This window comes from Mytilinidion resinicola (genome assembly GCF_010093595.1).
Source record: "Mytilinidion resinicola strain CBS 304.34 unplaced genomic scaffold BDZ99scaffold_2, whole genome shotgun sequence".
NCBI classification, from domain to species: domain Eukaryota; kingdom Fungi; phylum Ascomycota; class Dothideomycetes; order Mytilinidiales; family Mytilinidiaceae; genus Mytilinidion; species Mytilinidion resinicola.
In genome coordinates this window covers 2,075,072-2,091,086 of record NW_022985438.1, presented here as the reverse complement: position 1 = coordinate 2,091,086, position 16,015 = coordinate 2,075,072, and the positions used below count along the sequence as shown (strand labels likewise).

At 50.7% G+C, this 16,015-nt stretch overlaps 5 protein-coding genes across 5 annotated transcripts; 2 read left to right on the top strand and 3 right to left on the bottom strand.

Moving 5' to 3' along the window:
• Positions 1 to 849: 849 nt before the first annotated feature.
• On the top strand, positions 850 to 2,736 carry BDZ99DRAFT_566189 (4-coumarate-CoA ligase; the record flags this gene model as incomplete). Its single annotated transcript, XM_033727557.1, has 3 exons — positions 850 to 1,265; positions 1,317 to 2,421; positions 2,496 to 2,736. Exons 1-3 carry the CDS (start codon positions 953 to 955, stop codon positions 2,734 to 2,736), a joined length of 1,659 nt encoding a protein of 552 aa, XP_033583314.1. The 5' UTR covers positions 850 to 952.
• A 285-nt stretch (positions 2,737 to 3,021) lies between these two features.
• BDZ99DRAFT_433510 (HET-domain-containing protein) lies at positions 3,022 to 5,007 on the top strand (the record flags this gene model as incomplete). The annotated part of the gene is made up of 2 exons (XM_033717400.1): positions 3,022 to 3,500; positions 3,696 to 5,007. 2 exons carry the CDS (start codon positions 3,022 to 3,024, stop codon positions 5,005 to 5,007), a joined length of 1,791 nt encoding a protein of 596 aa, XP_033583313.1.
• A 578-nt stretch (positions 5,008 to 5,585) lies between these two features.
• Positions 5,586 to 8,779, bottom strand: BDZ99DRAFT_134146 (uncharacterized protein). Its single transcript, XM_033712633.1, has one exon. The coding sequence runs from the start codon at positions 8,572 to 8,574 to the stop codon at positions 5,722 to 5,724; it is 2,853 nt and encodes a 950-aa protein (XP_033583312.1). The 5' UTR covers positions 8,575 to 8,779; the 3' UTR covers positions 5,586 to 5,721.
• A 263-nt stretch (positions 8,780 to 9,042) lies between these two features.
• Positions 9,043 to 12,235, bottom strand: BDZ99DRAFT_407064 (uncharacterized protein). Its single transcript, XM_033716465.1, has 3 exons — positions 11,869 to 12,235; positions 11,155 to 11,812; positions 9,043 to 11,100 (listed from the first exon to the last, which is right to left on the bottom strand). Exons 1-3 carry the CDS (start codon positions 12,224 to 12,226, stop codon positions 9,303 to 9,305), a joined length of 2,814 nt encoding a protein of 937 aa, XP_033583311.1. The 5' UTR covers positions 12,227 to 12,235; the 3' UTR covers positions 9,043 to 9,302.
• A 1,961-nt stretch (positions 12,236 to 14,196) lies between these two features.
• On the bottom strand, positions 14,197 to 15,115 carry BDZ99DRAFT_134120 (uncharacterized protein). The gene has a single exon (XM_033712632.1). It carries the CDS (start codon positions 14,925 to 14,927, stop codon positions 14,460 to 14,462), a length of 468 nt encoding a protein of 155 aa, XP_033583310.1. The 5' UTR covers positions 14,928 to 15,115; the 3' UTR covers positions 14,197 to 14,459.
• Between the last annotated feature and the right edge of the window lie 900 nt (positions 15,116 to 16,015).

Here is a 16,015-nt window from a genome sequence, read left to right as displayed (position 1 = left end):
TCGTCGTCGTTCGTGGCAGGTGTTTCGACGTGTTCATTCGTGTTGACTTCGGCGCGCATAGAATTAACCTTACGGGGAGGTTTCTTTCGATTTGCGCGTGCGATAACTTCCTGCTGTACGTTCTGAAGGTTCTGATTCATTGCTGGGTGCGATATTGTACAGAGGTGGTATGGTGTTGGACGCGTTGATGTGAGTTAGGATGAAAATCAGGGTTAGGAGACTGCTTAGTAAGCACTTCTGCTAGGTGGGCTCTCTATAGGATACTCTATCTACGCTCCGCAAATAGGAATCAATCAAACCAATCAAATCAATCAATTTGATGCCTTGAAGTTGATTTGATTGATAAAATCCACCTCTTCGGATTGATTGATTGATTTGGTTGAACCAAATCAAATCAATCAATCTATCAACTTAAGTTGATTGTTCCCCACTCTGGCAGTAATGGAGCATGAACTTCATCTTAGACCAAAATATGGGAAGGACTTCGAAATCCGCACCTACGACGAATGACAGCTTCGAATATGAGCTGATTTGCACATTTCCAGGAATCAGTGTTGCTATTGGAGCTATGGGTGAGATGAACATAACTATCCGAGCTTGAACATTGCTCGGGTTTCGTTTTAAATGAGGCCGAGGATCTATCGGGATATTTTATGCCACCGGATTGGCTAAATTACTATCAAAACAGCCAGGAGTCGCTCTCGATACCCCCCAAAGAGGCCCAAAAAGGATAAGCGACGATGTTTTGGAGGTGACAAATTCCGGAATTGCAAGCGCTGGCCCAAGCTCTCCCCCACATGTTGCAGCCATCCGAGGCAGCTCCTTGTGCGAGATCCCGATTGACGTCGTCGAGACCCCGCCAACATGAAGACGCGACGCTCAAAAGCGATGCGTGTCGCCCTCAGCTTCATGCCGTGCATTGAGTCTCCCACAGTCCCACTCCGACGCCATCATGCCCGAGAAGTCACCCTTCCAGATTGACATTCCCGCCACCGACGTCCTTTCATACCTCTTTCCTCCGGGCACAACGCCGTCTGACAAGCCAATATGGATTGACGCGGTGGAGACGGAGCACTCGCTGTCACCAAGACAACTGCTACAATGGGCGAAAAGGCTGGGCCTGGGCTTGCATGGATTGGGACTGCAAGAGGGGGACGTAGTAATGGTCTACTCGCACAATCACATCTTTGTCCCCGTTGCCTATCTAGGCATATCAGGCAGTGGATTCATATTCAGCGGTACCAATCCGGCCTACACAATCGACGGTGAGTCCTCAAGATTGCTCGATTGCAACATGAGTTCTAACGTCCAAGCAGAAACCGTCTTCCAGATACAGAATACTGGCTGCAAAGCTATCCTCGTCGAACCCAGCCTCCTCTCAACAGTCCTCAAAGCATCCACGAAAACGAGCTTTCCACAAGATAAGATATACCTATTCTCAGACAAATCAGCCCAAACTACGAACGGCATTCGCGATTGGCGGACTCTGGTCGGGTCAGTTGAAGCGGCGGAGAAATGGCAACGGAAGCGACTGAGCAAGGAGCAATCGCAGTCTACGGTAGCCGCACTCAATTACTCCTCTGGAACCACTGGATTACCCAAAGGTGTGATGATAAGCCATCAAAACGTCATAGCCAACGTGGAACAAAGCATCTATATGCGCGACCTGGAGCAGCCCTACCACCCGTCAAATCGACCTGAAGAGCGCTGGCTCGGATTCCTGCCTCTTTATCACGCATATGGTCAGCTATGGTCGATTGTTGCAGCCTGTAGGTTGTTAACGCCTTGTTTTTTCATGCGTCAATTCTCTTACACGAAGTTCCTCGAACACATCCAAAATCACAAAGTTACCCACATCCAAACGGCACCTCCGGTACTAGTCATGCTCGCAAAACGACCAGAAACCTCCAAGTACGACCTAAGCTCTCTCAAAAATATCCTATGCGGCGCTGCGCCACTATCAAAGGAACTCCAGAATGACGTTTCGGACCGATTCAAACTGAAAGTTGTTCAGACATGGGGAATGACTGAGGTCACGTGCTCGTCGTTACACGTACCCGGAGGTCTTGACGACCGCAGTGGTTCAGTTGGCTACATAGATCCGAACGCCATGATGAAGCTCATTGATGAAGATGGCAAAGAGGTGGGCATTGGTGAGCGAGGCGAGGTTCATGTGAAGGGTCCCAATGTGTGCCTTGGCTACTGGAGGAACGAGAAGGCGACGCGCGAGACATTTGATGAAGACGGTTTCTTGAGGACCGGTGATGTTGCCATCAGAGACCACAAAGGGTGGTACTGGATCGTGGATCGGAAGAAAGAACTCATCAAAGTCAGTGGCTTCCAAGTCGCGCCGGCTGAGCTGGAAGCGCTGCTTCTAGAGCATGACCATGTTGCCGATGCGGCGGTCGTGGCACTTCAGTTGTAAGTTTTGTTTGCATCACCGCCTCGTTTTCCCATTCCTTGGTCTTCATGTCCATGTTGCTAATAACTACTAGCGAACACGAAGAGCTTCCTCGCGCGTATTGTGTCATCAAGGATGAGCACAATGGCAAATCAACGGAGTGGGACATCGAACGGTGGATGGCCGCTCGTGTTGCGAAGCACAAACACTTATCTGGTGGTGTAGTCTTCATCCCAGAAGTTCCGAAGTCTCCAAGCGGTAAGATTCAGAGGAAAGTGCTTCGTGATTGGGCCACGCGAGACGCAAAGAATCACAAACCCAAAGCGAGGCTGTAGATACGTGCAATTAAGTCGAATACAATATATCTCTACAAATACGCAATATAATAGTCACAAACTTGGGATGTGCCTTAACTTCTTACTTCTCCGCGAGAATATATCATAACAGGACTGCAGAAGTATAAAAACACCACTGGGGACACGTCTAGGCTTGAAATCTTCAGCCGTCTGTGGCGTCGGAAGGCTTGCAGCAAATCGTGGCTGTGTGAGTAGCCAGCGCTACATAACCTTCAATTTCAACCTGCATTATCCTTAAAGGCTCCGCGATCAACTGCCACCAACATGGGTGATACTGGATACTCTGGATCCACCATCGACTATACCGCCCAGCAATTCCGTCTACTACGTCTTCTACCCGGCGACTGGACTGATCCAATCACGTGTGAGGCTGAAACCGCATCTTTCACGGAGAATCCAACATACTACACGTTGTCGTACGTTTGGGGCGACGTCAAGGACACTATTTCAATTACCTTGAATGGGTCTCAATGTCTCGTTACTCGGAATCTCTGGTACGCGCTGCGGCGGATAAGAGCACATGGAATCGTCGAAGAATCGCGGATCTGGATAGATGCCATTTGCATTGACCAGTCAAACTCGAGCGAGAAGACGCACCAAGTTGGAATGATGGCGCAGATATACAAGAACTGTAAGGAGGTACTGATTTGGTTGGGCGAGTTTGAAGAACGGAAGGGAAGACGTGAGAGCGCTCACATAGCAACGGTGAACAAAAGCAAATGCTTTGAATTTAAGGCGGACAAGTTGGCGGAGCTCGACAACAACATGAAGCAGTACTGCGCCGACTTCGATGTACCAGATACAGAGGGCGTGCTCGATTGGTCACGAGCGTCGCTCAAATCCGAGTCGGACGTCGATTACGCTTTTCATTTGGCGTGGATTGTCATGTTACTGGCTGGTAACCACCATTTGGTAAATCTCCCACCATACTGCTCGAGACAAATATCAGACAGCCCATATCTCCGTCGTTTCCGAGAGGCGATGCGTTTCGTTGAACGGAATCCGTGGTTCACTCGTGTCTGGGTCATTCAAGAATACACTCTGCCCAAGGCCACGTCGGTACTCTTTGCAACCATCAGGATGCCTTTCGAGGCCTTTGTCGCCGCACGAGAAAATAGCGGAGCGCATGAGTCAGCAGGCTGTTGCCAGGCTTGGGAAAACGATTTATCGCTTCTCCGCCTCTCCATCTATGCATTTGACATCCTCGCGGATTTGAAGAAACGATTGCGCGAACGGAAATGGAGCTTACTGGACTTGTGCGACTACTACTCTGACAGATCCGCCACGAATGGCGTGGACCGAGTGTACGCAATGCTCGGCCTGGCGAGCGACTGGCTTGGAGGCGAGCCAATGCTGCCAGACTACAGTCTACCGGTCTCTACAGTGTACACACAGGTCTGCGCAGACTTCATCAATGCCAAAAAACGCTTATATTACCTATCTTACATCTCTGGGCGAAGAAGAGACGTCGAGTCTGATCTCCCATCCTGGGCCATCGACTGGGAGGACCCGATACACAAAGAAAACTACCACCATTTACGGGTGGATCTAGTCAAGCGCTACGAGACAGCGTGGTCCTACGATGCCGCCATACTCGCAGACGGGAACCTTCTCCGAGCCACGGGCAGAGCGTTCGACGCGGTGTCGACCGTCTGCGGCATCATGGACGTTACTGCAGACGAAGACTGCTACATGCAGACCCTTGCTGAATGGCTCACAACCGTTGGCTTGGGCATGGGCTCTCGTGGTTCCGAAATGTTGTATCCCAACGGCACTGCCTTGCCCGCAGCCTGGTGGCGCGGTGTCTGCGGCGATGCCATCCTCGACGGCACCGACTCTCGGCGACTTGCACGCCACGAGAGTCAAGCTCTCTCGACGCTCTCAACCACTCATGTCTGGGAAACGACCTTCAAAGCACTGAAGAAGACGGGCCCCCAAGATCCCACTATCCTCTGGGAGTCGTCGAACGGAAAGCAAGTCCGTGTCCGCGATATTTGGTCCACGATAGTTGCAAATATTCAACAGCGCCGGCTTTTCAAGACCCAGATGGGATTTATAGGGTTTGGGCCGGGAGATACCACCGTTGGGGATCCGGTCTGGGTCCTTTCTGGAGGGTATACGCCTTTCGTACTTCGAGCGATAAAACAGAAGGAGGGGCCCAGCTGCTACGAGCTGGTCGGGTCTTGCTATGTGCATGGAATCATGGATGGGGAGGCTGACGCTCCCACAGAGACGGTGTACATCAGATGAGAGACGTTTTCTTCAAGGACGGTCAAGAATCGTAACACTGTTGTTCATTACGAGTCTCACATGTTGGATGTTGCGGCTGCGGACGTGTATGGTAATGTGGGATACACCTGGGGGGTCCAATCATGAAAATAAATTTACATACGTACAAAGGGGAGGTATATTGGCACACCCCCTAATCACTCCACGCACACCCTGTCACTTCACCGCCTTCTAATTGGCTGGAGCGGCTGGGCCGACTCTTCGGAGCTTCCGCTCGTGCTCCTCTTGGAAGTGAACGAGCGAGCGCAAGCGGCAATGCAGGCGGCAATGCAGGCAAGCCAGGCTTGATGGAAAGGAGCCTCTATTAGTTTCAGCATCTTCCTAGACACATGGGCACTGCGCGTATAGCTATACGTGATGCCGTGAGTGATGCTGTATATAATGCCGCGAGCGATACTGTACATAATGCTATATATATGGCTATATAGCCTTCCGATTTGTATAGCCTTATGTATAGCCTCACGTACAAGCTCACGTATAAGCTTACATACGGCCTCGCGTATAGCATCACGTGCAGAAAGACGTAGAGGTGAATACCCGGAGGAAGCTCCGGCCCCTCCGAGCCAATTAGAAGGCGGTGAAGCGATAGGGTGTGCGTGGAGTGATTAGAGGGTGTGCCAATATCCCTCCCCCGTACAAATCGCTGTGAAAATGCCCAAAAAATACGTAACGCGTCTAACGAAGCATATAGCTAAGGTCCGGTAACCCTCTTATGATCTTTCGCAAAGTCTCCGCTTCTTCGGCTTCCTTTTGCTTTGTGGATAATAGAGATGGGTGGGAGGTCACCGATGAAGCACGGCTGTGTTTTGGTGTCGGCGCCATCGATACAGCTTGTGGTGGCGTTGGTACGAAGGAGGAGGGTGATTCGAGAATGGAAAAGTCAGCAGCCGCGAGGGGGTCTGATGCGACCGGAGCCGAGAATGAAGACGATGACACGCGCACGTGACTCTTGGCCGAGGCGGATGAAGATGATGAGGCTGTAGGTAGAGCCGGGGAGTCCAATATCGAGAAGTCGGCTGTTGCCAGAGGGTTCGGCTCTGTAACTGTGGCCACAGGAGGCGAAGCTATGCGTACATGCTTCTTGGCTGGGATCGAAGAGGGGGGATCAACTTTTTGCGGGAGAGATGACTCAAAGCCGGAGAAATCGGCATCTCCTAGGCCTGATTGTGATTCAAGTGTTGGTACGCTTGAGGAAGGCAAAGGTGGGGGTGTTGTCCTTGCCTTTGCATTTAGACTATCCGTCGATGGAGTCCTTGAAACACTAGATAGCTTTACGATAGGGCCATAAAGGTTTGCAAGTGTAGGCCCCGAAGAAGTTGTTGGTGATATAGGCGTCATGAGTCGAACTATAGATGGCGCATAGCGACGAGAGGGATCTTGTTGGGGCGGCCCTGGTTTGATCTGGGCTTGTGGCAATATTGGAGTAGCGGCTGGAGTTATGGGTGACTGGACCATCTCGCCCCAGTCATCGTCTTCATCCCGTGGTGGGTTCTGTAGAGCAGCAGGTGCTTTGGAACGGGTATCTAAGCGGGTCAGACCTGCCCAAGGGTCCATATCCATCATCGAATTTGACGCTGCAGCACTTAAAAGCTTGGAATGCTCCGCTATCGGCGTAGGGATACTTGTAATGGAAGCAGATTCCTCCTCTGAAGGTTTCCACTCTGGTATAAAGAATGGCGGCGATTTCTCTAGTTGGCCCGTAGTCGGCTGTGCCCGAGATGGCATAGAGGTGTTAACGAATTGAGCGGGTATTGTTGTGCTCTGAGAGGCCCTTTTGTGAGTCGGGTGTGATGGAATTCCTCTCGTGATGTCCATCGACAAAGGCCTCGATGAGCTAGCTTTTACTTTCGCTATCGGTTTAGGCCGGGGCGCATCAGTCGATGTAGGAGATGTGTTAGTTTTCCCCATTTTGAGCTGCCCTACCGCATTGCGAGCCAACTCCTCTACGCTTGGGCGGGGCGCTCTAGCAGCTTCGCCTGACATAGACGTTGATGGGAACTGTTGAGAGCGAGGTGAAGAGCTCCAGTTGAATTGCGCAGTCGGGCTCTTGGGCGACAATGGAGCATCTGTTGATTTGTTCGATAGTGTAGGCGATGCGGCGTTCATGTTTGATGATAATGAAGATCTGTGACGAGCATGTCGAGAGGTAGTCCCAATAGTTGGTTCCGTTGCATGGGTTGGCTGATCCCAGAAGAACATAGCACCCGCAGATCTGCCTCCAAGAACAGGCCTTCCTGCAATTCGGTCTTCTGCGCTCCACCGACCCACTATCTTGTTGACCTCTGTCCGAATCGCCGAGCCAATCCACGACACACGAACATAACTATCGTCATCAGTTCCGCTGTTGAACTCCCTCATAGTCTGCTCTCGGGTAAGCCGATACCAAGCCTTGCGGGTAGACGTAGAGGATATCGTGTCCTCCGGAGTGTCTCCTTTTGGTGTGAATGGAGGTGGAGAAGGGTACAACTGATCGATCAGGGACAAGTCCGGTTGGAAGGAAGCTATGGTAATGCTATCGCAAGATCCCGGACCTTTGAGGACTTCCAATGAACCTCTGTGCACTTCTAGGTTTTCCTTTCGTTCTTCTGTGAACTCATTTGACTCTGGGAAACTAGACACCACGGGAGAGACCGCAGTCCGTATCTCTTCGCTTTCTCGGCCTCCTTCCTCGCCCTCGCCCTCTCCCTCGTCCTCGTCCTCGCCACTCTCATCTCCTTCAAAATCTCCAAAGTCGTCGTCGTCTTCGATCTCCGCAACCAAGTCCGCATTCTGTGTAACATCGCTAACATCATCCTCCGGTATCTTGGCCAATGCCGGGGACTCTTCCTTTCCATTATCCCTCGACTCTTCGGGTCCTTCTACCAGTGTCCCCTCCTCCTCGAAGGACGTGCGTGGAGATTCATGAGGTACTTCAGGCTGGCTGGCATCCGAAGGAGAGGTAGAGGGGCGGGTAGACGCGTCATCATCCGAAGTCCCGGGCTCGATTTCTGTCCGTTCATCGTCGGCGTTATCTGGGTGTATAGTAGTTCCAGAGTCCGAGGGTTCGGCTTCTACGCCACCTGGATCTCCCCCAAGATGTTCCCCCTTTTGTACATCACCCCATGGCCCATGACCCGCCGTGTTCAACTCCGGAGTGGAGTCAATCCTCCACGCATCGTCACGGACGCCTAATGTGTCTTGCTTATGCGCGTTCTCGATCTGAACCGTAGGCGATTGCGATCCTGGAGAATGTGTATGCGTCTCATGTTGTTCGCTTGAGGTGGCTAACGAAGGAGGCGTGGATGTCGTTTCGAGCTCTTCCAACCGCTCTTCCTCTTCATCATCAGCCTGAGCTTCCTGATATCCAATTGGCGCAGAAAACTCAGCCCAGTCCCCAAACCCATCTTCATCCACGGGACTTCCCCATTGTGCTTCGTCCTCAAACCCCTGGAGTACCGCGGGCGCTATAATCGGTTTCTTCACCTCCAACTCTTTTGGGGGCGTCTTCGTTCCGGCATCGTCGGCCCAAGGGTCGCCCCAGTGATCCATAGTCTGGTGACGGTCGGGTTCATCATAATGGGTGCGCGAAAAGAAGCATGCTCACAGCGAATGGTCGTTGTGGAATGGAGAGACAATGGGACGGGAGCAAGTGCCAAGTGTCGGCGTTTCGTCAGGGCCGTGAAGCTCACGTGACTGTGTTACTAAGACCACTGCTTTCAGATTTAAAGACGCATACCGATTACATTGGCTAGGGGTCTGGACTACAGTGCAGATATTTACTTCTTGCCTTGATTCTTTCAGAATTGGTAGGATACTCCAGAGAGCACTATAACGATGACAAAATAGCAGTTCGATGCATCAGCATCAAGAGCACATGCATCATCCCCATCATTTTGAGAGCAATATCAGAACAGTTCAATCTAGTGCCAGCTTCACATGGTCAAGTGTTTTACATCTTATTCTGATTGCTACAGGCCTGTTAGAGCACAGCAGACGGCGAATATCAGAACAACTTGGATATGTACTTGATCTACATGCCGAGGCTTTTTACATCTTGTTTTGATTGCTAAAGGACTGCTAGAGCATTACAGACGGTGCTTGAGCGGACAGTTCGAGTTCTTGTCATATAAGTATTGATGAGTACAGCAAGAGAAAATTGTAAGCCCGAGATCCAGATTAGACGGCCGACATCACCATTATATCCAACGCAGTTCCATACCTCCTCCAAAATGTGAGAAATGAAAACGGAATCAACCTTTGAAAGTAGTCCTTCCACGTTAAGAATAACGCGGTCCCTGCGACGGTAGAAAATTCCTAGTCTCTCTCTCCTCGGGTGCCCACGTAACTCCCCTGCGAGTCCGTTCCCTCTCTTCACTACTCCCTCGGCCCGATCTCTCATCCGTTGTCTGACGAGCGTAAGTTGGACGATGCAGTGGAGGCTGTAAAAGTTCTTCGGATGAAGGTCTCCTTTGAATATCTGTCGGCGACAAATACTCCTCTGATCTCCTCCCCCGTTTTTCGGTTGGACTAATTGCACTGATTGCACTATCCATACTAGGCCGTGTTGGAGATTGAGATACGGGCGTTGATATACCCAGGCCTACGCTCAAACCCCCAGAAGGCTTCCGGGGAATAATAAATGAGCCCTGTGCCTCTTTCGGCGTTTGAATGAGCGGTACTTGGGACGAGTCGCTAGTCGCCCGTTCGCGCATTTCTGTAGAGAACCTCGGGAAAGACTGTGAGTGTTGCTGCACCGAGATTTCACTACTCTTGCGGCGATACTGAGTAGGCGGGCTGGACGGTCCTATACCTGGATCAGGGCTGCCATACATGTAAGGTTGAAGTTCATGCGATCGAGTGATAGTAGGACTAGTCGTTTGAGCGAACGGCGATCCTAGGAAAGGGGCGCTGGCGTCTGTGGATGGGCGTGGGCCTGGTTGTGATTGGTAGTCGTTGGGAGGCCGTGGTGAGTTCCTAGCTCCGGAGTAAGGAGGACGGTACCAGTAAGTCGTCTTGTAGGTCCATAACAAAAACCGCTCGTGTTTATATTTGACGTTCAGCTTTGCGCATAGCCAACAGAAGGCGTCGAACGTAGTATCGCCAATATAGCGTGTGACGATCCGAATGGGAAATGTTATCCTGCGGTATAGGCGTGTTCTTTGAAGCCCGCGTTGGGCTTTGGAGTAGTTCTCCGTGCTCAGATGTGACTGAAGGCACCATTCTATGACAATATAGACCATGGAGAGACCCATGGTCGTACATCCAAGGACTGTTCCGCCGATCCAATAGAGATGTACCCAGGGAGTATTTGTGACTATCGACTGCTTGAAATCGATATATCCACCGCCACCTCCCCACATGGAAGTCGAGCAGCGGCAGTTATGATATGAACCAGAGGTCTGTGCGAATACAATATAACAGAGCCAGGTCGTGTTCACGAGCTCGACGGGTATGAAGAAGAAGTATCGAGTCCATTCCTTCAGCGTGTAGTTATGGATGGTACCGAAGCGGCCTATTATGGATTCCCGAATCCGTCGACAGCGGTCCTCTTTGTTATGTAGGGGTAGGATATTGATTAAGCCAATGACGATCCTCACCATCCACGATTCAATGAAATCGCGGGTAGCCAATATCATTTGGTAGGTTCGGTGCGAGAGCTTCTTCGACGTACGTCCGGCTCTCACGAATGACGCGTTGCTTTCCAAACGTGTACGTGTTCGGCTCAGCAGCTTGGTCAACTGCGGCTCCTCAGGTTGTGGCGGGGACGAGGCCCACCAAACGAGCAGCTCACAAACCAGGAGTCCAAAGCTTATGCAGGTAAAGATGAGATACCCACCACTCCGACACCCCAAGCCGACGGTGGGGGTAAAGAACGATATAACAAAGGCTCCGGCAATGGTAAAAGTTACGATTCCAATTGAGGCCAATATTTGCCATAGCTCTCTGAAGTCAAACCAGATCAAGCCTCTATTTTCAAGTCCGAGAACGAGATTAGTTCGTGCCTCTTCTTCGTTGTCGAGCCAGTTGCGTCCCTTGGAGGCTACATAAGGTTCAATGTCCGAAAGAATGGGGTGTCTGGAAGCATGGTTAATATATATTACGGAGGGCGAGTTCCTAGTGAAGACTTACGCTGCTCCATAATGCCATGGAAGTCTTCCTTGGCCGGCGAAAGCGGTGAAGAATTTTGTCATGTATTCGCAGTCATCATAGACTTCCTTCACCCAGGCCTCCAACCTCGGGAACTCGGCTTGGCCTTCAAACGATCTAATGAACTCGTTCCTAAGTTCATCGTTTAGAAGTGACTCTCGAACATGGTCAACGAGCTTATTTAATTTCCGTCGGACGTCTTCTGCGGCAACGGGGTTCCTATCGACAATGCCGCCGAGAATCAGGACTGGAAGCCAGGAGAGCAAGAAACCCAGTGCTAGATCATGTGCAGTTGTGTTCTCCCCTAGGAAACCGAAGGCGCTTTGGATAGAAATTGCGAGGGCAAAGAGAAACCACATGGTCGAGACGAAGACTGGTACTACCCCTCTTTTTCGACCTTCTCTTAGTTCTTCTGCTAGCTTCTCACGCGTCTGCTTCAATGACAATTTTGAATTTCGCAGGCGAAGATCTCTACTGAAGAGCACGATACGTAGTAAACCCTCGGATGACTTCCGGGACGATGCTCTGTCGTTCATAGTGTATTGGTTCATCGTCATGAGCAGGTAGAACGAGTCCCGGATGTGAGCAAAGTCACTTTCCTTGTTGGGAACCGAGTTATCGTAAGGTACTGACATATCAACTGGCTTAGCTTAGTATTCAGACTCTACAAAAGTCTTCTAAACTTTTAACACTCACCTATCAGCGCGCATTTGCCAGAAACCTTTATATTCCATAGGATGTAGGAAAGCGAGCTCATTGGAGATCCTAGCCATCGAAGTATAGCTAGCATCGTTCGTCTGAAGGCATTGCTTTCGAAAGGAGCCTGCAGAATCATCCCGATTACTGGCAGGATCCATGTTGTAATGGTTGCTGAGCTCGTTGCCCACGGATAAAAGTCAGTGCCGTGACCGCAAAGAGCTTCACATCCCTCAAAGGTGGCTTGTGTCGAGAAGTTCCGGGGTATTCCTCGAGTTGTGCCATTGTATCCATATATCCACGACAGCTCCGGGTTTGACATGTATCGTATGCCGCATTCGGTGAGATTCGTCCGCATCCTGTGGGTTGATACTCGTACTTGTTTCAACAGGAGTAAAATTGACGGAAAAAGAAGACTGCACTCAAGATAGAACTGGAGTCTGGAGGCTTCTGTACACGCTCATAATGCAAATAGGGAGAACGCAGGCATCGATATCCGCAGGACTGGAAAAATAGAGAGAAAATACAAGTCTTGCGCTGCAATAAAACAGATTAAGTGCCACAACACGCAGCCGAATACGGATGTAAGGAGGATGAGAGGCCTTTGGAACTACTCGGAGACAATGATCGCGCGGACCTGAGTGGTGAAGAGCCTCAATCAGCTAGGAGCCAAGTGCTGCCTATCTCCCGCGCGGCTAGATTACACGTTGCCGGATGTCAACAGTGGGAGAGCTTTGCGGCGCGCGGTCAACGCAAAAGGTAAGCTGCTAGGCGCCTAAAGGGATTCTTGATGCTTCGGTGGTTAGTTGGGGTCACCGGTACTTCCAGCTGAGAAATCAGTACCATGGAAGGTGTGGTACGAGGTGGCTCGTATTGGCGTTAGGCCTCGGCCAACGAGGCTGAAACCGATACTTGATTCAGTCGGGACTGCTTCATGAGGCATCTTGACTCGTGCGGAACACAGCAAACAAAGCAATGGAAGGGATATAGAACCGTAAGGATACTGCTAGAAATAATGACTAGGACGGTCGCATATGATTAAAGAGAAATATAGAGAAAGTTACCTACGCTTCCACGCCATTCCTTGTGTGGAATGATGCAGGCGAGTCGTTCTAGTGGCGGCGATGCATCGCCTGGAACCGTACATGATTATGCTTAAATTTGAAGCAGACAGTCGGTCTGGAGTCCAGATGAAGGCCAGAGGACGAGGGGTGTGGTTAGAATATATACTTACGTACGTTGAAATTGCCTTGCTGTTCCTTCGGTCATACTCTGTGCGCCTTACTGGCCCGTGCTAGCCCGTCTCAATGACGACTGACTAGAAAAGATGATGCCTCCGCTTTTCAACAGGAACTTTGTATGAGCTACTGTATTGAAGATAGTGAACTATTCAATGAGATACTATCGTTTGCTTTCTTGACCCCATCCGTAGGACAAGACTTGCGAGAACAAGCTCTTGAAAAGGAGGGACAAAAAGACAGCAGATCGTCGACGGTAGCCTTGTATTCGTTAATGCTAGAAAGCATCCAGCACCAGGTCACGGGACGTTTCAAGTGCGTACTACCACGGGTCGGTCGATTTAGAGGCCCTGTCAAAGCAAATCGGTCCAAGAACACGGTGTTATCCATCGTATAGAAGAGTCCTTATCAGCGATTTTCAAAGTTAAGAAGAATGCAATGATTCAGCTCAATCACAACAAAGGCGAGTTCATCAGAGCACAGCAATGATGAGATCGCATGCAGGGTCAGGCTGAACGACTAGCATCGATAGCGTACCACCAATCATTGCATATCATCAAGACTTCACGCTGCGCCATTGCTTCGTACTCCAAGAAGCTTGCACTATGCTATACAGACTGTGCTATAGTACATCGCGACTACTGCAAGGGCAAGACGCATTGCTACAGCAAAGGTCAAGGTCTAGAAAGTCTCGTCTGCCCAGCGATCCGCTTCTCAGCCTGCCCTCGCCGCAGTCCCTTCCTGTGCTCTTCATAGTATCACAGACCTGGCTTGTGTGCCACCCACTCCAACCGCACCTTCTTATTATGATTCGTCGCTGCAGTTAAGAATTTGATGATACTCGAACAGGAACTTGGCCCTTACGGTCTGCCCAGGTGAAAGCGCATTCCGTGTGAGTGGCTTCGTGTGACATCTTTGTCGTCAAGAAGGTCGAAGGGCATAGCACTATCCCGGTGCGGCGAGTTGGGGAGCATCGTGTCGGAGTCTGTCTGTAAGGTGATTCGTGCTCGCGGTAAGATGCTGAAGGTATGAGATGTAGGGAACCTAAGGGATCCATGGCTCGGAATCCGAGACACAATAATCGCGGCACAGTATGCTCCTAGCACCGGTGATTGGACCGGTGCATCATAGGAGTGCAGCAGTGGTTGTGGGGAGACAGAGCGACATTTCCGTGATCGGTTTCATGATGTAAGGAGCCTATAGGGGGAGTCGCTGGTGTTGCAAGTCCAACACACTACAGTACAGGGTCTGAGACCGGCGAGAGTCGGAGGTGTCGGATGAATGCCACCTTGTCCATCCGCGGAGTAGGATCCTGGGCCTTGAGATGCTGCTGAAGTCCATTCTCGTGAACTTCTACGGATAGCTACCTTCCCTGCGCTTACCAGCCCATCGCGAGCGCTTCTGGTGAGTAACATCGCTTACAAGGCGACATATGGAGGAGTGTAAAAATTCTCGTCGGAGTCGGGAGGACTCATTTCGATATGCGATCGTAGGGCGCGAAAACTGCTGTGATCCAGACCAAGTGTCCGTACAACACCGGCGGCATAGGGGCCAAACTTTAGAGATTGGGTTGCGGGGTGAACGGAAGGTCGAGACTCCGGAGTAAGCGAAGGTGTTGAGAGTGAAAGCCTCACGGATGGGGCGGGATAGGTTACTCTCCAGTGGGTGGAAAGAATATATGTCATAACGGCACTCCGCTTTCCGATGTGCGCGTTTGCAAATACATGAAGGAGAAGTCTGACGAACTAAAAGCGGCGACGCTGTTTTGTGTGACAGGACTCGGGACCGATGGTTCCATGAGAATGGTCGAGTAGTACACATCCTCGTTGAAGCATGAATTTGGAAACATTAGCCTAGAGCTGGGATATTATTTCAAATGTTAACGACTTCATACACCTGTATCATGAGTCTGAAAAGTTGAAACGAACCAGGCTGAGTGAGAAGAGAGAGCATGGCGTCGCAACGAAAACAAGCTGGAAGGGGAGAATGGATCTATCCGAGATCGATTGCTACCCATCGGCCAAGACAGATCTCGACGCGGCGGAGGCGGTCTGCAAGCCGACTCACCATTCAATAAAAGCCGCAGGAATGGCTCCATCGTTACACAGCGTTAGCTTCGCAGGTTCGGGAAAACCACAAGAGAACATGACTTTTTCGTTGATAGACTTTCTTCGTATGCGTGTAGAAGTCGACCGTGTTAGCAAGCCTTGTCACTGGGTCTAAAGTTATGCAATTGATGAGACCAGTCATTCGGCATCTTGGAAAGAGTCCGAACGCTACTTCGCCACAGCAAATTATCCTGGCGCATGATGGATCGAACGATACTTTGAAAACCTCGGGACACCCTGGTTTTGGACTTGATCAAAGTCAAGAGGTCGGAGCCCTGGCGATTTCTAGAGGGTTTTTGTGTACAGGCCTGGCTTTCGGGAACCTGCAGAAATAGCTCGCGCGGAGAATATTTGGTGGCTTTTTGGCTGCGCGCTCCTTGCTCGTGGATTGGCTGAGACATGGAGGGAAAGCTGCATGCATGCATCTGCGTGGAAGGAGAAAAGAAAAACCCAGAAACGCCACACAACAATGGCGCAAACAAACGTCGCCTCAAGATAGAAAGGACCGTACTATAGGAGAGACTGTAGGTAGGTAGACTCGCACACACACCCCAGAACAAGGTGCTCGTGAATGCTCCGAGAAAATTCTAGGATCCCCTAAAATCACAGGCATGGCGCTTTCTGGCGAGAAGAATTCATAGCAACAAGAGCTCTGACCTTTAGAAAGCTTTCAAACTCCGAAGAACGCCTAACCCCCGTTCTTAGCGAACGTAACAGATTCACTAAGCCAACAATAGCAACAACTCTAGGGATTCACTTACTGGGAGGAGCAAAGTTCCGTAGTTCCCCTAGACAGAGTAG

Bases quoted from the DNA above. Each gene is read 5' to 3' on its own strand.
- BDZ99DRAFT_134146 (XM_033712633.1), bottom strand. From the start codon at position 8,574: ATGGATCACTGGGGCGACCCTTGGGCCGACGATGCCGGAACGAAGACG.
- BDZ99DRAFT_407064 (XM_033716465.1), bottom strand. From the start codon at position 12,226: ATGCGGACGAATCTCACCGAATGCGGCATACGATACATGTCAAACCCG. The intron at 11,813-11,868 runs GTGAGTGTTAAA...AAGCTAAGCCAG, and splicing joins TGGCAAATGCGCGCTGATAG to TTGATATGTCAGTACCTTAC. The intron at 11,101-11,154 runs GTAAGTCTTCAC...CCATGCTTCCAG, and splicing joins CCATGGCATTATGGAGCAGC to ACACCCCATTCTTTCGGACA.
- BDZ99DRAFT_134120 (XM_033712632.1), bottom strand. From the start codon at position 14,927: ATGTGTACTACTCGACCATTCTCATGGAACCATCGGTCCCGAGTCCTG.